Source organism: Polypterus senegalus, chromosome 2, assembly GCF_016835505.1.
Source record: "Polypterus senegalus isolate Bchr_013 chromosome 2, ASM1683550v1, whole genome shotgun sequence".
NCBI classification, from domain to species: Eukaryota; Metazoa; Chordata; class Cladistia; order Polypteriformes; family Polypteridae; genus Polypterus; species Polypterus senegalus.
Window position 1 is genome coordinate 32783333 of NC_053155.1, and position 24699 is coordinate 32808031.

At 36.9% G+C, this 24699-nt stretch overlaps 1 protein-coding gene across 2 annotated transcripts in view; it reads right to left on the reverse strand.

Moving 5' to 3' along the window:
• Positions 1–17650, reverse strand: part of sept10 (septin 10) — a 58928-nt gene extending 41278 nt beyond the window's left edge. For both annotated transcript variants that reach the window (XM_039743549.1, XM_039743548.1), the window contains exons 1-3: positions 17482–17650; positions 13584–13779; positions 12195–12381 (exon numbers count right to left, since the gene is read on the reverse strand). In XM_039743549.1, coding sequence (XP_039599483.1) covers positions 12195–12381; positions 13584–13779; positions 17482–17635 — 537 coding nt within the window. In that variant the 5' untranslated portion in view covers positions 17636–17650. The remainder of the gene's footprint in view (positions 1–12194; positions 12382–13583; positions 13780–17481) is intronic.
• Between the last annotated feature and the right edge of the window lie 7049 nt (positions 17651–24699).

Consider the following 24699-nt stretch of genomic DNA (forward strand, 5'->3'; position numbering starts at 1 on the left):
TAGTTTAGAAATGGTGCAATTCATCTATGAACGTATACTAAGCAGCAGCTGTATTAAGTGGTTGGAAAAAGAAAAAACAGGATCAATGGCACAGTGAACTTGTCTAATAGCAGTTTGTTTAAAAGTAGCCCCTTTTAAATCAGGAATGGCAGGGTGGAGCCATTGTTTGTTATTCAGCCTCACAGCTCCACAAACCCAAAATCAACCTGGTCTCTCTGTGTATAGTTTGCTTGTTCTCCCCATGGTCTTGTATAATCATATTGTACATTAGATTAGATGAACTTTATTCCTTCAAAGGGGAAATTCACATGTATACAGCAGCAGAAACATAGAAACGAGAATACAGACCCACAGAACAAATAATAAAATCAATATGCAAATAAATAAATAAATATTTCTCAGATATGAACAAGTGCCCCAGGAGGAAGCACTGACATGCCTGATAGATAGATAGATAGATAGATAGATAGATAGATAGATAGATAGACAGACAGACAGACAGACAACATTGCCAAGCTAGCTTTACTAACCATGAAAAGTAATATCAGAGATATTAGAATTCAATTATGAAATCATTTATTTTCCTATACATTGTAAAGAATAAACTTATAATGCTCCAGAATTCTCAGAAGGGTGTAGACATACAATTGGCTGAAGTTTTCAAAACCATGACTTTGTTATAACAGGCCTTAGGCTTCCCCAGAGGTTTATTATCTTCAGCAATGCTGTTGACTGAAGTCTGTTTTCCTCTTTGTATTTCTTAACTGGCTATACCCGTATTTAACTTTTAATGGACTTTCGATTGGGGGTTGAATTCTACTTTGTTAAGTTCAACTTGACTATATAGAATGTTTTTTTTTCTTTCCTGCATAAGTTTGACTTAATTGTATGGAATGTTATTTTCCTCTAATAAAATATAATTTTAAAAAAGGACTTTATATTGTCATCGTTTTTGTGAATCATTGAGACTACTTTGTCATACCGTGTATTTAATGCAATTTGTGTATATTAGAGGAAGACCAAAAATTATTATTTTTTGTATGTTACTTGCCCCATGTAGTCTGGAGTGATGAACGAGAAAAAAATTAAAACTCATGTTTCCAGGCAGAAAGGACAAAACAAAAATTTCTGATATAACAGGGGTCAATGCTGGACAACAGCAAATACTATTAAAAAGTCCATGGAAAAAAAAAAAAAAAAAACAACCTCATGCCATTCCTGTCACATAATCCATGTAACAAGTCATCTAGTCATAAACTCCCGAACCCACATACTTTTACTAAAATGTTAAATAAAGCAATTTTGTAAAATTCTATTGTGAACAAAAATGAAATTGACTCAGACATGCTCGAGCATTTGAATTAAAGATCCGCCTCCAAGCCTCATTCATTGGTCAGGAGTCTAGCCCAGTAAAAGATAATTCATTGCAAAAGTAGTGCTTCACATGATATGAAGAAAAAACATGCAGAGACACAGAAAACTACAGATTAAAAATTAAAGAGAAACAACTGAAAATGTTATGAGGAAGAGAATATGCCCGATTATTTTGCATATATGAGATATGTCAACAAGCAGAAGGTCAATTCACCTGTGCAATTTCATAGACTGCCACTGAACAATCCTGAGATACTACAATGAGGCATGTTCTACAATTCAAATACTTAGGCACATATGAGCTTGTTTCACCACGGAAAAAGTGCTTGTGAATGAAAATGGTTTATTTAACAGTATTTTAGAAAAAAATGCATGTGTGTGAAATGTTGTGAGCATACGACTGAAAGATTTGATATCAAGGATTTTTGTTGTCATCTCCATTCTGCAGGCAAAGACAAGATTAAAATTATTTTTCACCGATCACTACAAACTACATAAAATATTAATAAATATCATTTTTGTGTGTATTATTCCTTTAATGAATGTTGCATGGTTTAATTATTTACTGTTAATTCATTAAGTTTGTGAAATCTGTGAAGTGCATTGTACAAAAAAAGACGAAGATAAAATTATTCCAGAATAAAAGATGGATGTGCTGGTGGATAATGAAGCAAGATGTATAACACACACCACTGTTCTATTTAAAAAAATGCAACTCCTAAATTAACAAGAATGAAGCTTTAAAAAAATACAACAACAACATTTATTTATATAGCACATTTTCATACAAATAATGTAGATCAAAGTGCTTTAACAGGATGAAGAAAGAGAAAAAAAGACAAAGTAAGAATTAAAATAAGAGAACACTAATTAACATAGAATAAAAGTAAGGTCAGATGGCCAGGGAGGACAGAAAAAACAAAAAAAATTCCAGATGGCTGGAGAAAAAAATAAAATGTGCAGGGGTTCCAGGCCATGAGACCGCCCAGCCCCCTCTAGGCATTCTACCTAACATAAATGATTTCAATCAATCCACATTGTATTCAGGGTTCTTATGGAAGGACTTGATGATGACGGTCACGTGGACTAGACCCTGCATGAGTGTATAAGTACAGAAGGGGGAGAAGCTCAGTCTCCCTGTGACTCTGAATTAAATTAAGACGGCATAAGAATGTTAATATTCCACTTCACTGTAACTGAATAGTTTATATCTGAGGAGCTCCAATTGCTTGTTAGTAAACAGCAAATCTTTAGACCAAACTGACACCAAAACTTAAAATGAATTCTTTGCCAATATGATTATAATGTGATGTACTGGTATTGCATGGCTGTGAATAATTAAAAAACGTTTAGAGTTATTTATGAAAACAGCTCAACAGAGGGATAAATTCATAGGTGCTCTTGAGCCAGGCTTTGGAGAAAGTGAAATTTAGAAGCCTGGACAGATGGCAAGGTAAAGGTAATATAAAGAGGATTTACTGTGACAGCTTGTTTGACTGCTATAAAAACAACAGTGATACTAATGACATTTGGCACCAGTGTTCCCTAAGACAAACTTAAGTTATAAAGAATTACAAGCATCCGTATTATCTGTCTGAAAGCATTGGTTAGGAAACAGGAAGCTCTGCAATAAAGAAATTACTTCCTGAAAGAAAACAATGGTCAGAGAGAGAGAGAGAGAGAGAGAGAGAGAGAGAGAGAGAGAGAGAGAGAGAGAGAGAGAGACCGTGCTGGCTGAGGTCTTGAAAAATGAACTGCCTCTTGTAAAATCTTTACTCCAGACGGTGCAGGCATCTATCCATTTTTAGCTCTGTCTGGCTTACATCTATTTCATGGCACACGCATGCACTCATCCACATTCACTCATTCTCAGCCAAAGTAGAGTCATGCTTCTGCACTTAGAACAATTTTGCTTAAAATCAACGTTGATGCTATGTATGATGTATCACAAAAACGTTCAACTCAATTCTGGAGGGTTGTAGTAGCTGCAAGTTTTTTATTCCAGCTTCTTTCTCCATTAGTAACCAATAACTAATGCTAACAGCACACACTAGGTTGCCTTGATTTTAATAGGCTTACATTTTAATTGTTTCATTTCTTATTTAAAAAGCAAACAAAAACAAAAAATGAGATGCAGAACAAGCCAAAAAATGACTAGTATAGCTTAGATCTCATTTGTCCCTATGTCTTTCAAACAACATGAATTGTCTGAGAAACACTGATCTGTTCTGTCCCAGAAAATATCTGGATGGTGATCTCAGAATCAAGAAAATCAGGTCTGTGAATGATTGCTGTGGCAGAATGACAATACTAATAACCCACGGAATTAAATAACAGGCTTCATTAATACCTAAATAGGAAATCAATGGTAGTGAAAATGTCTTCCCATGACTGTTTGACACCTCTTAGTTGGTCGCCTGTTGGCTTCTTTTTTTTCTCTCTTTACTGTTTGGCAGCCAGTTAAAGAAAAAAAAATTAAACAAGTCAATACTAAGGCATAAGCATTGATAGATAGATAGATAGATAGATAGATAGATAGATAGATAGATAGATAGATAGATATTTTATTAATCCCAAAGGGAAATTCATTAAATTTAAATTAAATTAAATTACAATTAAATTGTTAAATTAGCATTTTTAACTGGTTACTAATTAACACAGTGACCGGAATGAAAATTTGCAGCGACTGAGGTCCTCCAGGATCTGCGCTGGACATGCCTGTTAGTTCAATATTGTGCTCAGTAATAAAGGCTTGGCAATCATTATGAACCTTTATGGACCTTGCCCTATGCTGATTATGCATTGATAAAGGGGATCAGACAAAGGAGATGAGTCAAGTGGAGAACTTTGTTTGTTGGTGAAATGAGAATTGTTTGCTTCTTAATATCAGCAAAACCAAAGAACTGGTTATTGAATTTCACAACACCAAAGAGCCTCGATGTCTGGTCACTATTGAAGAAGTGGATGTGTAGGTGATGAACTTGGCGATCCATATTAATGAGAAGTTGGCCTAGTCTTGGAACGCAGAGGAACCATATAAGAAAAGGCAGAGCAGGCTTTTTCCATGGGAGACTGCATTCCTCTAATGTGGGAAGTGACATCATTCACATCATTTACAACTGTGACATGGCCTAGTGTTATACTTCAAGTCAGAGGTATACAGGGTGAAGAAGGAAGGAGACAGGACTGTTCCCTATGGTGCTCCAGTGTTGCTCACATCCCTATCAGAGACCTGGTCCTCGAGTCTCACAAACTGCGATCTGCCCGACAGATAGTTCATTATCCAGGATACCACAGGCTCATCCAAATGCATTTCTCCGTTCACACCTTAATTAGGGATGGTTGAATGGTAGTGAAGGCACTGGATAAATCAAAATATATCATCCCCACAGTGCTGCCAGCCATGCCCAGGTGAGAATAATCCTTGTGGAGCAGAGAGATAATTGCTTCCTCCGCCTCAGTCTGTGGTCGACAGGCAAACTGCACTGGTTCTAGATAGGTTGGCCTAACAAGGAGGACACTGTAGGTTATTTTACACACACCAGCTTTTATAAGCTTAAATGCATATTTCCCCATTTTATAATCTTCCAAAAAAAGACTGGTCAAAATTACACCAAAGGCACAGAGACAACTCATTCACAAGGTCATAGAGGACCCCAGAAGATCATCCAAACAACTGCAGGCCTCTGTAGCTTCAGCTAAGGTCAGGGTTCATGACTCCACAATAAAATAGAGACTGACAAAAAATGGGATTCTTGCGAGAGTGAAAAGGTGCAAGCTTCTGCTATCCAAATATTAACATCAGTGCTCGTCATGCACATCTGGATGATCTTATATAATAATCTTCAATAATATTGTTCTTTGCATAAAGAAATTATTTAAAAGGTGTACTGTGTGTTCAGATTCACTCTCAATTCTCTACTATTGCAGTTTGTCTATAGTTCTAAGGCATTCGTTGCATAAAATATGTACAAAAAAAGACTATTAGGTAGGGGCAAATACTTTTTCACAACATTGTGAATCATATAAGCATATAAAATACTTACAGGAACGTGGCATAATGGGTATATGAATTCTCTAGGGTCACGTGGTGTAGATGACCTGCTAGCAATTAAGTTTAAAAAAAAAATAGATGGTTTTAACTTCTGCCGTTTCATATACAGTAGAATTGGGCAAAACTAAAAATACATTATTACAGTATGTTCACCTCAGGCTAACATCATTAATGATAATAATTCTTTACATTTATATAACGCTTTTCTTACTACTCAAAGCATTTCAGTGAGTGGGGAGCCACTTCAACCACCACTACTAATGTATAGCATCCACCTGGATGAGGCAACGGCAGCCATTAAGGTAGGAATGAAGTGGAGAAAGAGAGATAGGCAATTAGAGACAGGGTATGATTAGGGGGCTGGAATGACTAGGCCATGGTGGTCAATTTAGCCGGGACATTGGGAAACACCATATTCTTTACGAAAGATACGCAGGGATTTTTTATGACCACAGACCTCAGTTTTATGTCTCATCAGAAGGACGGTACCATATTTACAGCACAGTGTCCCTATCATTACACTGGGGCATTGGGATCTACCTTCAGACAAAAGGGTAAGCAACTGGCCTCTTCCAGCAGCAACTCAAGATCTTTCCTAGAAGGTCTCCTATCCAAGTGTGGCTGGGGCCATACATGCTTAGCTTAAAATAAAAGGTAGATGACCTGTTCTGAAGTGGTATGGCATATGGAAGGACAGAGGCAGGAACCTCCAGTGATATTTTGCAATCAAACTTGGGAGTGAGAAGATCTTTTAATCTTTTTGGATGAGCTCAACATTGGTGTTTAGAAGTTGTTTCTTTACTACTGTCCACCTGCAGTAAATGGACACTAACTTAACTATGATGGAGATGTGGGGGCTGCAATTTAAATGCAGTACATTATCAAAAGTTGAAATGTAATGACATCTTCTCTCAAATCCACTTATTCCAATTCAAGGTTTTTAGTGAGCTGGAGCCTATCTTGGCAGCACTGGGTGCAACATCAGAAACAGGCCTGGGTAGGGAACTAGTCCAACACCAGGTCCACTCTGAGATGGTAACAGATTAGACTAATCATTATTCTCCTTCACTATTTTGCTTCCAGAAGGGGTATGGGGAGTATTCTGAAGCCTTCAACGGACATTAACTGTTTACTGAGGACATAGTATGATGATGCTGAATTCAAACATCCGGACAAATTTGACTTAAATAACTTTTAGACAATTTTGAGTGCTTGTGGCAGCAATGATCATTCAGATTATGTTTCATGCCCAGGATCATTTTCACCAGTAGAACAAAATATGTGATTTTAGTACAGAGTAAAATATCTGCATGCATGTGAATCTTGTACACATCTCTCTCATTAAAAACCACTGAAACAAGAAAATTATATTCTGCTATCTACTGCAATATTTCAACAACACAAGGACAACAAAACTCATTTGGCTTGGACTAAATGTCAGATATTATAAGCTGCCTTAGTAATTAGACAAACACCGGCTCTAAGTAGATAGCTCTTCTAGAATAAATGCTGACAAAGTAGTCTGGCAATGAATAGCAAACAGATGAATAGGGAGAGAGGTGTCTATAATCAGGAGTATAATGCTCTCCGCTCAGCACGCAACATTCATGGCATTGTCCTTGCATTGATGCATTTGCAAAAGACACAAGGGACTCATTTGTTTAATAAAGCATGAACGCAATTTATGTGCTTGCAGCCAAGGTGTCCAGGCAACACATACTGTATGACCCTAATCCACATTGAGCTCTAGCACTAAATATTTTATTCTAAGCTGGGATATCTCATTTGTTGCTCAATGAGGTCACTGACTGGACAAGTTTGACTGAAGCACAGATTGCGCAAACTGCTTAACTAACTAACACAAACTGGACAGTGCCCAAATTTGTCATTATAAGCTGCAGCAAAGAGTGAGACCACAACCCACCCACTAAACCCTGCTGCTACATGACATGTCCTTCTTACACTTTAGGACATTTCTATGTGCTGAATGTACAGAAAGGCATTACACAAGTAGCAAATGAAATTTGTTGTAGCTATTTTGTTAATTAAATTTTGTTGGCTACCCTTCAAGCGACACTCCCATGACAGCCCAGGCCTTTCTCAAGGTGCATTATAGATTATTCAGAGATGGGGTGTGCAACTACCTTTTTTTTTAGCCAGACACTTCAAACATTCTGCCAGAGACTACTAAATGTTTATTTTCTCCATGGTTTACTTATGTTTGTAATCTTTTTAGCAACTTTTCAGTTATTCTGCATGCTACACTTTTACATTTTGTTGTATTTTATTATTTTTATTGCTACTTCAATGTCATGTTACTATTATTTGTTTCAATCTACACATATATTAACACATATTGATAAGTATCAATATGTAATGATTGACTGTGGTTTTCCCGAGTAAAGTATGTTGAACTGTATTCAATGTACGTAATGAACTACATACAGTAAAGGTATTAGAATTTTCTATATAACTACATGATAATGAACAGTCAACTAGAAATGTGATGTATATTTATATTGTGGTTGAAAAAAAGACACTGTACATTCTATATCATTAAAAGACTTATGGACAGTTTCAATTAAAACATGACTTTAATTTATTTGAGCGTGGCGTGCTACATCCATAAAATATATTATAATTATTATTATTATTATTACTACTATTACTACCTTCTAGAGTGATTCAAATCCTAAAGACATTCAAAGTTAACTAAAAACACTAAACTCTATGAATGAATGCGGTGTGTGTGTGCCCTTTGACACACATGTTTAGTTTGCAGTTGTTTCTTGCCTTACATCTGAATTGCATACAATTGCCATTGATGCCCCAAAACTCCATTTTGAGCTAATTGGGTCAGTTTCAATGAACTGAAAGTAGCAACTAACAGGAGTTCAAACTGTGTAACTTGTGCCCCCACCTTAAGCAGCAGCAAACTTTGCATTCGAGTTTAGTTCACAGCATCATATTAAACCTGTTCTCAACTTCAACAAACCTGGGGCAACAGTGGTCACCCTAAAGGTGACAAAAGTAGGCAACCAACTTTAACTTATTCTTTGTATGGTTTAACCAACGTAGTACCATGTTTGTGAAAACTTTGAATTACAATGGAAGACTAACAGAAAATATAAATATTTTGTATAATTAATGATGACTTACTAATGTGTATTAAGAGAGGTGTCATTTATTAATAATGATGCTTAACTTCAATTTTTATTAGTTGCTGAAAAAGGTTTTTTTCAGAGAGATAAAGCTAGAGATAGAGAGGATATTCACAATATGGTCTAAATGCACACCGGAATGACTAAAAAGAAAGAAAACCATTGACTTGGCGGTCCCAGTCTCAGTCCACCATTATGCTTGTATACTGCTGTTGCTATAAAGAGGTCTGAGTAGTACTAAATAATTTGTTGGCTGGAAGTCCTCTGTGTGAGAGGATGTGCAGCATTGTTCATAAAGTTTTGTTTGAATTCTCTCCTTTGCTACAGCCTCCAGGGGGTCCAGAGTTTGGCCCATTACTGAACTTGCCCTTTTAATTAGCTTGTTAATTTGGTGGTTCTCTCTTGAAGTGATGTTACCAGCCCAACACACTACAGTGTAGAAAATCACACTGAACATCACAGAGTTGCAGAAGATGTGAAAGATATCACTACTCACATTAAAGGAATGCAGTCTCCTAATTAAAAAAGAGCCTGCTCTGCATGCTATGACACAGTTACTCCTTTAATAGTGACCAGACATAGAAGCTCTTTGGTGCTGTTAAAGTCAATAACCAGCTCCTTGGTTTTGCTGATGTTAAGGTGCAAAAAATTCTCTTTGCACCAGGAACAAAAGTTCTCTAACTGATTCCTCTCCTCTGCCTTGTTCCCCTAGTCAATAAACCCCATTACTGCAGATCATCTGAGAATTTCTGCAAGTGACATGACCTGCAGTTATATTTATAGTCAGGGTATAAAGAGTAAAGAGAAAAGTAGATAGAACTGTTCCTTGTGGTGCTCCATTGTTGCTCACATCCGTATCATAAACACAGTCCTTAAGTCTCACAAACTGCTGTAATATGAGCTTTTAATGTTTTATCTAACATTTGGGTATCAACTCAATATATTTATTAGTTATTATAATGGGTCTCCATATTTAGTGTTTGGGGCAGTTTTGCTGCCTTAGAGCATGGACAGCTTACAGCCATAGAGGGGAATATGAATCCCCAAGTTTATCAAGGTATTCTACAGGACAATGACCCTAAACATCAAAGTAAATCTACTACAGAATGGATTCAAAAAAAGTTAATTTGGCTTTTTTGAAGTATCCCGGTCAGAGCCAAAACCTTAACCCAATAGATATGCTGTGAAATTACATCAAGAGAACTGTTCACGCCAGACACACTAAGAATATACCTGAACTGAAACAGCTCCCCAAGGTAGAATGGTCCAGAATTCCTCCAGAATGTTGTGTAGGGCTGATCCGCAACTATTGAAAGTGCTTGTAAAGGTTATTGTTACCAAATATTAAATCAGCAATATTAAATATTGTTACCAGTTATTAAATCTAAGAGGTCACTTATTTTTTCACAGCACACTGAAATTTTGGATATATTCAATAAAGACATTAAATATCATGAGTGTTTCTGTTTTTTCTTCTTAAGTATATTGTTGTTTGTCTATACTTGTGACATTATTAAGAGCAAATCACATTTAATGACCAGTTAGCACAGAAAATCTGATCATTCCAAAGGGTTTTTCTTGCCACTGTACTTTAGTCTAAATGTATTTCTTAAGTTAAAAAGTAACACTAGCCTGTGTGGACTACATGATTAAACATAAACAAGAAACAAAGAAGGTTACATAAATAAATATTTATGTAGCCTTTGTTTTATCTTACTAGTCAGATAGGTTTCGATTCACAGGCCCCTATAGTTCATGCTAATTAACACAACAACAATGTTGAGTGTTTAGAAATGGACTAAGCACACGTTCAGGTAAACTCCAGCTTTGTTAAACACATTTATTTAAAGCTGTTCTTTGTAACCTTTAAATAATACTCATTTTTTTATCCTCTTTCTAGTGTCTCTGTTCCTGTATTGAGGGTTATGAATTACGAGAAATTCACTTCTCTTATTTAAAAAAAAATATCTGAAATGTATTAAAGAACATTAAAAAATAGTTATTTTAGTACTACACCATTATTGTTTATTTCTGGCGCTGCCATGTTTGTACAGTATATGGTTTTAGTTATCCCTGGGTAGCAAGAGTGTGCAGAGCCTAGTTTCACCTATTGTATGCAACAGTTTAAAAGGTCAGCACTGTGCATTTCCTAATTACCCAAGTTTGTGGATAAAACCAAAACAAATCCCGTTTATTACTGTCTGCTTTACTAAAACTCCGATTTCACATATTTGCTTTGACTTTTTCCAGCTAAGATTTCCGACTTGCATTTTAGAAGAAAGATATTGACTGTTTTTATGATTTCGAACTTTGTCTGGCTTTTGACCACTTTTGATTTATCTTCTTTTTATTTTTATTCTTTTTATTTTTTATTGTGTCTTCTATTTTGCTATTCTTCATTTGGTAAAGCACTTTGAACTACATTTTTTTTATGAAAATGTGCTATATAAATAAATGTTGTTGTTGTTCTGGTCACTAGTATAATGTTTAGGTGCCTCCTCAACAAGAAACAAAGCAGTGGAGCTCAGAACTTGAGATGATCTTCAGAAAATACTGTACACTTAATACCTCATTCACTGGTTAACATGGTGCTTCACATAATATCAACATTTCTAAATCTGTGTTAACCAAAAGAGAAATAAACCAAGAAATATCATATGGAAAGTATGTCTCATATTTTTGCATATTCGAGATACTTCTTTAAGCAGGTCAACACACCACTGCAGCTTCACAAACCGCTTATGAATAATCCTGAAGAATTGCAGATGTGCCTTACCATTATGTACAAAAATGGAATGACCAATGAATGAGGGCGGAGTAGGGCCTTCTGTTCAAAAGGTCAGTCTGGTTTGAGAGGGCTTCACTTTTGTGAACGAGTGTGTTTTCTGGACCTGCTTTATTTATCGATATTTCATATTTAAGCAAAAATTCATACAATTGAGACCTTTTGAGCACAACTGGACATTTAACATTTGGATAATGAAGCAAGAGCAGCACAAGGACTGAACAAACTTATCAGGAAAGCCTGCTTCATCACAAGGTGAACCCTGGACAGACTGGAAGCCTTTGTGGAAAAGATGAGTATGGCAAAATTGGACGCCATCATGAAAAATCCCCTCCAATCCCTTCAGAGGGCACTCTCTTGAAACACTTTAAGATGCAGGCTAATTGGCCAATGTACTTATTAATTTTATTTACTTACTTACTAATTGATTGGCTGTATTATCTGTCCTATGAGTCAGTATACTTGTTTTTAAGTTTCTGCTGCTGTATGCATCTTAATTTTCCTATGGGATTTTTAAAGTTTACCCTATCTAAGCGTATTTTGACACTTTTTCATTGATGTTTTGGTATTGATTTCTGTAATTCAGTTTTGGGGCCCATTAAAATATGCTGTATCAAAAGTTTGTTATCTCAATTCTCCATGAAAATATGAGATTAGAAATTATTACAAACAATGCAGGGTAACTAACAGATACAAAAAATATCATGTCTGGGTAAAGCATTCTTTTATGGGATCAACTGATTATAAATTAAGTAAAAATGAGTCAATTTTTTAAAGTAGCCTTTCACCCATTAGATCCCTTTCTGTCAGTTAGTCTTACCTTGCTATCAAGCTTCTTCATGGTCACTAAATCCAAAGACTTAAGAGAATGACCAGTGGGTGAAATGAAATACAAGCACACGTGGATGCGTGAATCATGGTAATTGTATAGAGAGCGTTTAATCTTCAACTCCTCTTGTAGATACGACTCGAACTGGGCATCAATGTAGTCGACCACAGGCTGGTAGCTAGGAAACAAGAAATAAATAAAATTATTTTTTGCCAGTTTCCTGTTTGTAATCTTGTGTGATCTAATCTTGTCATTTTAAGACTCTTGCAATAAGAGAACTATCCTTTCGGGGTTGTTACATTTTCCCAAGTGAAACAGCTCTACTGCCACACAGTTGTGACCAAGCATTGCTGATATCCAAGGAAATTTGCTCTTGTATCCTGGGGGAAATGAAGTCTGCATTCCAGTAAAGCCAGAGATCACAGCTATAAATCCACTTCAATCCTGACAACATGTGTGGTTAGGCACATTTTTTAGAGGCCGCAGTAAAATGCTTGTCTGTCACTTTGAAATTATATTTGCCTTAAGATTGCAAAACAAAACAAACAGAACTTACTGAAAAAAAAGATTTTATTTAAGACAATAAAATATTTCAGAAAGTTATCTTTGTAATGGGAAATCAAAGCTGTCTTTATCAAGCACAACATTCTCAAACGCTTGTAATTCAATCCAATGTCACAGTGGACCACAACTCATCCCAGCAACTGTGAATAGTGTGCCAGTTATTCGTAGGTCTCACTCACTTACTCACCCTCTCTCTCTCAAACACACACACACAAACACATGGGGTCAATTTAAAACCACAGCTTAAACTAATCTGCACATGCTTGTAGATGTAGGAGGAAAATCCATACAAACACGTGAAGATCATGCAAACTTCACACAGACAATGACCTGGTGTCCAACTCATACCAAGGACACTGGACCTGGGACGCAGCAGTGCTATCCGCTGTGCCACCTTTTACCAGACAAATTATTTTCTAGAAAATACATCCCTGAAAGTGGCATGTCTTGTTAGGTAGATTGCCCAGAGGGGACTGGGCGGTCTCATGGTCTGGAATCCCTGCAGATTTTTTTTTTTTCTCCAGCCGTCTGGAGTTTATTTTTTGTTTGTTTTTTCTGTCCACCCTGGCCATTGGACCTTACTTATTCTATGTTAATTAATGTTGACTTATTTTGTTTTCTTACTGTGTCTTTTATTTTTCTATTCTTCATTTTGTAAAGAACTTTGAGCTACATTTTTTTGTATGAAAATGTGCTATATAAATAGATGTTGTTGTTGTTGTTGTTGATGTCTTTGGAACAATGGATGCCATTTCATTTTATCAAAACACAAACACAAGTGTATCTTCCAATGCTTGTGACAAATTAGACACTTGCCTTTGCTGTTTATTCATTTGGTCTCCAAATCCCACTGTGTTGACGATTGTCAGTTTCAGTCTGACGTTGCTCTCGTTAAGTTCGTACGTTTGAGCTCTCAACTTAACTTTAGGTTCAAAATGCGAAGATTCAAAGTTCTCAAAGCTGGTATTAAACAAGGTATCCATTAGTGTTGACTTCCCAATACCAGTTTCACCTAAACAGTAACATGAAAAAGGAAAACATAGTAAATTCCAGATGTTTTTCGCAAAACTTTCATTGTAACAAAAACTTTCAACTCCAAAACAACAAAAGCAGACTTCTATGTCGATGAAGACCAATTCATCTTACTTCTTTGATCAGTATCAGTTCTACTTTTTGTGCAAAAATATATTTGCCCTTTTGTCACAGCAGAGTGTCACATCCGTAATCAAAAAAGGAGACTATATCTAAATGTTGTAAAAAGAACCACTTTAATGGGCTGGTTGAAGAATGGACATTGGTGGGCATTTCACTGTGCAGTACTGCAGAAAAGAGATTTCCTTTTATACCCCAGTGAGTATTACAATGATGATAAGCACAGCTGTGGTAAGAACTTGAAAAATATGACATTTTTCAATGACCTAAACACACTCACCACGTTGCACTTTGGAAAGTTTTACAGCTTCCAAGTTTTTTGGATTATGCAGGACTGCCCTAGTGTTGCACTGACATTATGACTTACAGCCTGTTACTGAGGGCCATACCCTTACTTCAGTACGTGGTCACTTCCAAGGGGAAGAGTGAAATGGCTACAAAAATAGATTTGGGTGCCTTTGCTACCACTGGAGTACACTACTTGAAACTTTGGGTAAAAGCACAAACGCAAATATTATGATAAGCAACGAAGAATTCAAAAATCAAGAAAACTGAAAACAAAATATAAAGTGGCAGCATGGTGCTGTTTGCTAATAGCTCCAGTATGTTGGGTTTGAATGTTCCTTCTGAAGTCTATACAAGGGTTTTCTGTATGTACAATGATTTTCCTCATACACCATAAAGACATGAGTGTTAGGTTAACTGATGACTCTTAAATATCTGTGTCTGTGTGTGAGAGAGAATGAGCCCTGTACTGGATTGTTGCCTTCTCTAAGGATGGTTTCTGCCTTGTGCCCAATGCAACTGAAAAAGGCACACCCTGCACCCCAGAACTGGATTAAATGGGTTTAAGAAAGTAATATTATGCAATAGTTTAAAGTAATAAGAAAGTAATATTTTTCTACAAAAGAATACTATTAAGTAATGATGATCAAAGATAAGATTAAAAAAAGTATAACCAAAGATAAAGTTAAGTGCTTACAACTCTGGTTCTGTAGCTTTTAGCCACTATGCAGATGGTTACATGTCCTTTGTCCACAGATATATAGTGCCTATGAAATGTATTCACTCCACAAAGAAGTTTTCACATTTTACTGCTAAATATTGAATTTCAGTGGATTTAATTTATCCTTTTTGATACTGACCAACAGTAAAGGACCCTTTAATGTCAAAGTGAAAATAGATCTCTGCTAAGTGTTCTAAATGAACTACAAATATAAACTACAAAATAATTGATCATTTTAGTATTCACCCTCTTTAATATGTCACCCCTAAATTATGAGTGGTGCAGGCAATTGGATTTAGAAGTCCTATAATTAGTTCAATGGAGATCACATGTCTGGGATTTCAATTGATTATAGTCTAAATGTACCTGATCTGGAAAGTCAAACTTGTGGTAAGTATGTATGGTGGCCTAACCTTCACAATGATGATAACTTCCAGACAGTGTTCAGAAGCCATTAAGAAGGCTAACAAAATGTCAGGTTATATAGCGCCCTGATGTGTGGAGTACAAGTCACAGGAGGTTCTGCTCAAGCTTTATAACACACTGGTGAGGCCTCATCTGGAATAATGTGTGCAGTTTTGGTCTCCAGGCTACAGAAAGGACATAGCAGTGGTAGAAAAGTTCCAGAGAAGAGCAACTAGGCTGATTCCAGGGCTACAGGGAATGAGTTATGAGGGAAGATTAAAAGAGGGGAGTCTTTTTCCGTTTAAGCAAAAGAAGATTAAGAGGAGACATGATTGAAGTGTTCACACCAAGAATACCCTAAGCAACTCAATAAAAAAGGGGACTGAAAACCAAAAGTCAGAGAATGGAGAGAAAATATGCAAGTCACTGAATATGCCTTGGAGTCCAGTTAAGTCAATCATTAAGGCTATAATTCAGCCTACAGCACACATCCACAAAACCTGAGCGATTGTGCAAGTACACCTTTGAGAATTTTGAAGGCGTTACAAGCTACATTTGTCAGAGTAGACAACACAATTGCCTGGGTGCTTCTCCAGTCACAGCTTTATGGTAGAGTAGCAATGAGAATGTCAAGAATAATAAAAATGCACTTTTGTCAGAATGTACATAGGAGACTTTAAAGCCAGTTGGAAAACAGTTCTATGGTCTTGATGACACCAAAATTGACCTTTATGACCATGAGACTAAATGCCATGTTTGGCATAAGCCACACACTATACATTACCAGAAACACACCATCAGCACCATAAAGCAAGGTGAAGGCAACATCCTGCTTTGAGGATAGACCCTGGAAGGCTTGCAAGGGTACAATGAATGCAGCAAATTAAGGAAATCCTAAAAGAAAAACCTGATGAAGTCTGCTAGAAACCCATGCCTCGGGAGAACATTTGTTTTCCAGCAAGACAATGACCCCAAACAGAAATCCAAAGCTATGCAAGAATGGCTTAAAAAAAAAAAATATGTCAAGAAGTTGCCAAGTTTGAGTTTTGATCTCAATTGAAGTGAGAATTTGTGGCTACACTTGAAAAAGACTGTTCACTTATCTTCTGCATGCAGCAGGACAGATGCTTGAGCTGTTTTGTAAAGAATTATGGAGGAAAATATAGCCATATAGATGTGCAAAACTGATAGAGAGATATCTGTGCACATATACTAAAAGCTGTCATGGCTGTGAAAGGTGCATTTACTAAATACTGACCTGAAGCGGGGTGAATACTTATCAGTTCAATTATGTTGCCTTTTATATTTGTAGTTAGTTTAGACTACTTTGTAGAGATCGGTTTTTACTTTGACATTAAAGACTTGTTTCATCAGTGCAGATCAACACCACAAAAGCCAAATTAAGTCTACTGTGGTTCAGTTTCACCTACAAAATAAAATGTGAAAACTTCCAAGGGGATGAATACTTCTCATAAGCATTTAATAGATCTGTGATCACTACAATGTTAATTATCTGGTCCACTCCACAAGGTTTGAGTTGTTAAATAATTTTCAAGATTAATTCAGAAGCTCTAAGAAGAGATGACTTACATCTAGGAAGGTTTATGCCACTTTAACAAAAAATAGTGTACGGTATAAAAAAAATGAATTATTGATAATACATAATATTTTTCCCTTTGAGCTGTAAGGTGCTGAGCTACTTCAGTGCCAGCATGCAGTACTAATGTTTTACAAAGCACATTTAACACATTTAATCAAGACCTGCTACAGCATACTTTCTTTCCAGACAAGAAAGGTGGTTACATGAATATAAAAGGTACTATACTGTATAATGTAAATAAAAAGATAGAGACAAATATGTCTATATGATGTAGACATAAGCTATATAAAAGACAGATTGATATATAGGTGAAAGAAGCTATACAGAAAGCTAAATATATATGAAATGTGGTTTATAATAGAGGTACTGAATAAGAAAAACATAGATAGATAGATAGATAGATAGATAGATAGATAGATAGATAGATAGATAGATAGATAGATAGATAGATAGATAGATAGATAGATAGATAGATAGATAGATAGATAGATAGATAGATAGATAGACAGACTCAACACTACATAATAAAGAAGGTAACAAACAACTCTTACCAACACAAAGAATATTGAAACAGAATCCTTGATTTGTGGATTTGTTGACCAACTGATCGGGTAAGCTGTCAAATCCAACATGACCCGACAGAGACAGAGGGCGAGCATTTTTATCTTTCTGTAAAATATACCAATGGAAAACAGTTATACACATAATAAAACATTATTTTTTCTGCACATATGATGGCCTGGTCGTACAGTTTTTACCACTCTGACATAACAGATGCAGCACTCTGGATTCATCCTGAGTCAGTGGGAATGTCACAATACACAACTTAAGATCATAGCAACATGCAGTAAATGTCCATGACTCAGTAAGCATATATAAATGAAGACTACGACTGAAAATCTTTAGGAGGTCTGTCAGCATGATGAGGGCTTAACCGTAAGGATGAAACTGCTGTTTGCATGCACTTCAGTTTTAATTAATGGCCCTGTAAAATGGAAAGCAAAACATTTAATTAAGTAGCACCTCTGCAAATCTGAAATTGTACAGTGTATGAAAATGACAAATGTTTCAAGATGGTTACATAATTTTAAAATACAGTAACAATTTTCCATTCAGTATTAGAAAAGGGCACTTTGAAATTAAGGAATGGTTGGTGGCAGAGGTTACTAAATGTTGCCTCACAGCGCTAGGAGGCTGGGTTCAGATATGGGCCAGGTCACCTGTTTAAACATGTATGTTTTGGCAATAAAACATTGAATTAAAAAAAAAGTAAATTATTACCATAGCTTACTTTGAATGTGATTATTTGTGTGGAAATTGTATAATTAAGAGGTCAGGATACTAGCTAACTATTGACTAATTGTTTCAGTCTGAATTCTATCTCAGAAAAGTATCTAATCCATTAAGAGAACCCATTTTGCTTTCAATGCTACCTGCTCCTTACAACCCTTGGATTTAAAATGTAGGTGGACAAAATGGGTGGGTGGACCTTCCAAATCAACCTGGTGACAATAAAATATTTAGAAGTGGAATGAAAGCACACAGATTCTTGATCAAACTAGTCTGACATCCTTCGAACCAGTACTGCTTTAGATAATTATTTCCTTTACATGTTCTCAGAAAATATACTGGCATTCTATACTATCACTGCATATTGCATGCTTTTCTGATTCATTTTTTTTTTTTTTGCCTTTTCTCCAGTTGGATTTCCTGGTGACCATAAATTGGCCTGGTATGAGGGAGTGTGGATGGTTTTCTGATTAGGTCCTGTTATGGTGTAGCATCCCACCCTAGCTCCAAGTTTATTCCTTGAATCCAGTTTACATGGGGACTAAAATATCTACATTTTTGAAGTTTCCCTAATGCATTTTAATTACCTTCCCTGCCACATCCCAGTGATGTGGAGCTCAGGTAAATTAATCAATCAATCAATCAATCAACATTTATTTATATAGCACATATTCATACACAAAAAATGTAGCTCAAAGTGCTTTACAAAATGAATAGAGAAATAGAAGACACAATAAAAAATAAACATAAGTCAACATTAATTAACATAGAATAAGCTGACCCGGTATGAGTAAGTGAATGTCTGACGATGGAATTGTGGCAGATCCTGCAAAGGCTCCCACCTTTATATCACATTTGTTATGTGTGATAATTTATTCCAGGAATCTTCAAATGCCAGATGTTACACATGGACATCAAAGCAGGTTTAGAGGGATAACAAGTTAAAGACAACCAGTCATGTGTAATTTACAGTAGAAAACAGGCTTCGGCTGGACAGGGCAGGTATACCATGGAGAAATCCACAATACCTGATGTACTTTTATATTAGAACTAACTCAATCCTGCTTAATCCAATTCAGGGTCATGAGTGGTGGTGCCCATCTGGAAGCATCAGTTACAAGGCTGGAATCAATTCCATTCCATAGCAGTGTACATGCATGTGAAACACAGAAAGTCAAGCTGCAAGTGACTGTAAATGTCAAGGGATCTTACCTGATTGATGCCAAGACAGATTCCAACTACACGTAATCCTTCACAAAATGAATGAATATTATACAATTCAAATGAATATTTACACTCATCATCATAGTAGAACATTTTTTATGATTAAAGACTTCGCAGTAGTTAAAAATGAGTATGGAATGGCACATACAGTACTTCCATGTAAATTTCACTTTAGTGATAACTGCAGAAAAAAAATCACTCAATAGATGATTTTACAGTATATCACAAGCAAGTGTACTGTACAATGATACAGAATCAGAATATTTACTTGTAATTTATTATGTACATAAATTAATGTAGAGTAAAATTAATAGAAAAACAGAATAAAATGAACAAGATTAGAAATATTTAATTTGAAACTAATCACCTTTGGTCAAATGAAGTAAACAAGCTGCATAGACAGACAGGTTGGTGCGGAGGTGGCTTAATGCTTCTGTGCACATTGACCTTTACAGATAAACTCTGTGTGTGTGTGTGTGTGTGTGTGCCGTTCTTTTCTTTGTCTTCTGCATCCAGTATGTGCTCTGGCAGAGCTAACAAGCTGTCAGCTATACTCGTTTATAAATTTCTTTGAGCGTGTGTGCACCTCCATATGTGCATGCATGTATATTTAAATATGCAATTATCTCACAAGCTACTCGTGCAAAAATTTTGCAAATCAATAGGCCTGGTCCTATGTATAAGCAGAGCAGACTGCAAAATTCCTGGTTAAATTACACATTTTCTAAAGCAGTTATCATTGGTCATAGTTTAAGCTGTTTTTGAAGGATATGGAGAGAAGTACTGAATTAAACTGGACCTAAAACAAAAGGCATGGAGCCTGTAAACAAAGCAAATTTGTCTGAAAAAAAACCAACGTCAGTTTTTTGCAAGTTGTACATAGGTTTTCACAGATACACATTCAGACACCATGCTAAAATATGTTTCCCAAAGCACATAACTCAATAGCAAATGTTTGACCCCACTGCCAAACTTCCATTTATGTGGAAGTAAAAATACTTATTAACAACACCTTTACTTTAATTTCATGCTTTAACAATATATGAAACCTTGAATCCATCTATCTATTTTGTCCAGTACAGGGTGTTGAGGAACAAGAACCCACTCCAAAAATATCAGAATATCAATCAATTGCAGGGTACACTCATGCTGGGAGAATAAACAAACTACACACAGAAAACAGCCCATCAAATACAGGCTGCTGGAAAGCGAACGCTGCGAACTTGTCCACCACTGTGCCAGCCAGAATGCATCTAGTCTTATCACTGCTACAGTTTAGATTTGACATTCAATATTGATCCAGTAATTCACTAACAGATTACATTATTGAAAAAAGGAAGGTTGTGAAGACAGCACAGAGAAGACACCCAGCAGCTTTCTGTTCATAACATATGTAACATTTGCTGCTTTGGAAAGACAGTCGGTCTTATTAAAGAACTGAGACATCCTGCACAGTTGCTGTTTCACTCTTCCCTTCCGATAAACAAGTACAGGGACACTGGCACTCATACCAATAGATTCAGGGACAGTTTCTAACCACAAGTCATATGGTTCCTAAACAGTCAATCAATCGTAAAAGCAAATAATATAAGATGACAATGTACAGTCTATAATGAATACAACACTTGTGAATATATATATACACACACACACACACACACACACACAAGTGGTACCTCGGTATACGTCCTTAATCCGTTCCAGATCCTTGGACTTATACCAAACAGGATGTATACCAAGCAAATTTTTTCCATAGGAAATTAAGGGAAAATGATTAATCCCTTCCCATGATAAAAAATCCTATTGTAATTGGCATATTATACATTGATGGGGTTGTATACAATAATTTAAACACTGCTTAATACTAAAATACATAAATACAAAAGCAATTAGATGAAATAAATGAAAATTTAACCTCAATTTACTTTTTAATAACGTCTTTGTTTTCACAATCGTAGATACCGTCGTTCTCGGCATACGGTATGCAGCAGCCATGTCCCGGATAAGCATGCCACCTTCATACTTTACAACAATCAATTCAAATTTACGCGAAAAAACATAAAATCACGTGAAAATTCACAGAGAGTTATAGCGGGGGTTGTTCACTGAATACTAGCAACTGCCATACTGATGCTCGTGGGCAGTCGTGGCTTTGTCTCGAAAGAGGTAAACAAGGGTAGTGTAGTGTTCTCTAGACTGAAGTAGCGACACAGAATAACGTTTCGAATGCGGTTTATTTTGAACCATGTTTAACCAACTCTCCATACAGCGTGCCTTCTAAACCACACCCCTCCCTCCGGCAGTCATACGTCTCAAAAGACGCAGACCATAGCAATCAACACCCGAACATAAAGCAATGGACAAAAGCATCATTGAACAATCATATACAATAGGTAGCACGCAGGTTGTTCACTAAATGCTAGCAACTGCCGTACTGCCGCTCGTGGGCAGTCGGTGTGGCTTTGTCTCAGGAGAGAGGTAAACACGGGTAGCACGCGAGTCGTATTCCAAACAAAATTTTCATGTTCAAACAGGATGTGTACCAAGTTGGACTTATTCAAAGCGGACATATACCAAGGTATCACTATATACTGTATATATATATATATATATATATATATATATACTGCTTAAAAAAATTAAAGGAACACTTTTTAATGAGAGTATAGCATCAAGTCAATGAAATTTCTGGGATACTGATCTGGTCAGTTAAGTAGTAGAGGAGGTTGTTAATCAGTTTCAGCTGCTTTGGTGTTAATTAAATTAACAACAGGTGCAGTAGAGGGGCAACAATGAGATGGACCCCCAAAACAGGAATAGTTTAACAGGTGGAGGCCACTGACATTTTTCCCTCCTCATCTTTTCTGACTGTTTTTCACTAGTTTCACATTTGGCTACAGTCAGTGTCAGTACTGGTACCATGAGGTGATACCTGGACCCTACAGAGGTTGCACAGGTAGTCCAACTTCTCCAGAATGGCACATCAATATGTGTCATTGCCAGAAGGTTTGTTGTGTCTCCCTGCACAGTCTCAAGGGCATGGAGGAGATTCCAGGAGACAAGCAATTACTTTAGAAGAGCTAGACAGGGCCATAGAAGGTTCTTAACCCATTAGCAGGACCAGTATCTGCTCCTTTGGGAAAAGCAGAACAGGATGAGCACTGCCAGAGCCCTACAAAATGACCTCCAACAGGCCACTGGTGTGAATGTCTCTGACCAAACAACAAGAAAGACTTCATGAGGGTGACCCAAGGGCCCCATGTCCTCTAATGGGCCCTGAGCTCACTGCCCAGCAGCATGCAGCTCAATTGGCATTCGCCATAGAATACCAGAATTGGCAGATGCACCACTGGTGCCCTGTGCTTTTACAGATGAGAGCAGGTTCACCCTGAGCACGTGACAGAAGTGAAAGGGTCTGGAGAAGCCATGGAGAACATTATGCTGCCTGTAACATCGTTCAGCATGAGCAGTTTGGTGGTGGGTTAATGATTGTCTGGGGAGGCATATCCATGGAGGGTCACACAGACCGCTACAGGCTTGACAAAGGCACCTTGACTGCCATTAGGTATCAGGATGAAATCCTTGGACCCACTGTCAGACCCTATGCTGGTGCAGTGGCTCCTGGTGCAAAACAATTCCTGGCCTCATGTGGTGAGAGTATGCAGGCAGTTCCTGGAGGATGAAGGAATTGATACCATTGACTGGCCTCCACACTTTCCTGACCTAAATCCAATAGAACACCTCTGGGACATTATGTTTTGGTCCATCCAATGCCAACAGGTTGCACCGCAGACTGTCCAGGAGCTCAGTGATGCCCTGGTCGAGATCTGGGAGGAGATCTCCCACAACACCATCTGTCGTCTCATTAGGAGCATGCACCGATGTTGTCAGGCATGTATACAAGAACACAGGGGCCATACAAACTACTGCGTACAATTTTGAGTTGCTGCAATTACATTTTGGCAAAATGGACTAGCCTGCCACATAATTTTTTCACTTTGATTTTTGGGGCGTCTTTGAATTCAGGCTCTGTAGGTTGATCATTTTCATTTCCATCAAACGATGTGGCATCCTTTCGTTCCTAACACGTTACCCAGTCTATATCAGTATAGATATCCAGGAGGATTTCTTTTTCCCATTGAGATCTGATGTGTTTTCAAAGTGTTCCTTTAATTTTTTTGATCAGTTTATATATATATATAAAACACTACTGTGGCTGTCTGTTTGTCTGGCCAGGGTTTTAAATCACCTGTAGCTTGCAAACTGTTTGACCTATTGAAATCTGTTACACATATACTACGTGATCTCTACCGTCCACTTTTAGGGTGATGATTTGTATAACTCTTTTTATTTTATTGTAGAATCAAACTCTTGGCAGCAGGGGGGCCATGCGACGCATGCATAGAGGCGCCATTCTCATCCCTACCACCTTCGCCGTCACTTCCTCTACCTCTTCATATCTTAAATCATTCTTTAGGCAAATTGAGCACTTGAGTGCCTGCTTAAGTGAAAAATTAAGAAAAACATACTAAGTAATTGCAACACAAAAACTGACTTAATCAGTGTTAATGCGAAAAGATACCGATGGAAGAAGAGAAGAACCGGGCCGCTAAAGTGGAGAAAACAAGAGCTGCTCACGAAGCAGCAAGCGCATCAATCTCTGAGCAAATAAATGCTAAACATACAGAGAAAGAGGATGAAAACTGTAAGTCGAGTGTATTCACTGCACATTATCTGGTATAGTATATTTTGTGTGCTACGTAGACTGTTATGTGTGTGTGTGGCTTTTGTTGGTATTGTTTAATTGTCACCTGCTATGAGGAGGCATGCAAGTAAAGCCTATATCCCATTACAAGACTTTTTTGTCATGGAGAATGCCAGATCTACAGACCACACTCACTGATATTGTTAATGCACCATGTCAAATTACAGGTCTGAAAATTGCAGTCCATGTCACATTTATGGACAAAATGCCAGTCCTACTGTACAGTGCAGTGGATTAACACTCTTGTGAGTCTTTTAACTTTTTTTAAGGTCAGTTTCTTTACTAGTACACAACTTGACTCGACTTGAATCTCAATACCACTGTGAAGCATGCTGTTGAGTCAAATAGAGACAAATTATTTAAATTTGGCAATGTGGATTAACACTCTTGTGAATCATTTAGCAATTTTTAAGGTTAGTTTCTTTACTGGTATTTAGTATGGCAGTTTGAAATGCGACAAAGATAAGTTTAAAGTCTATGTTTGCAAACA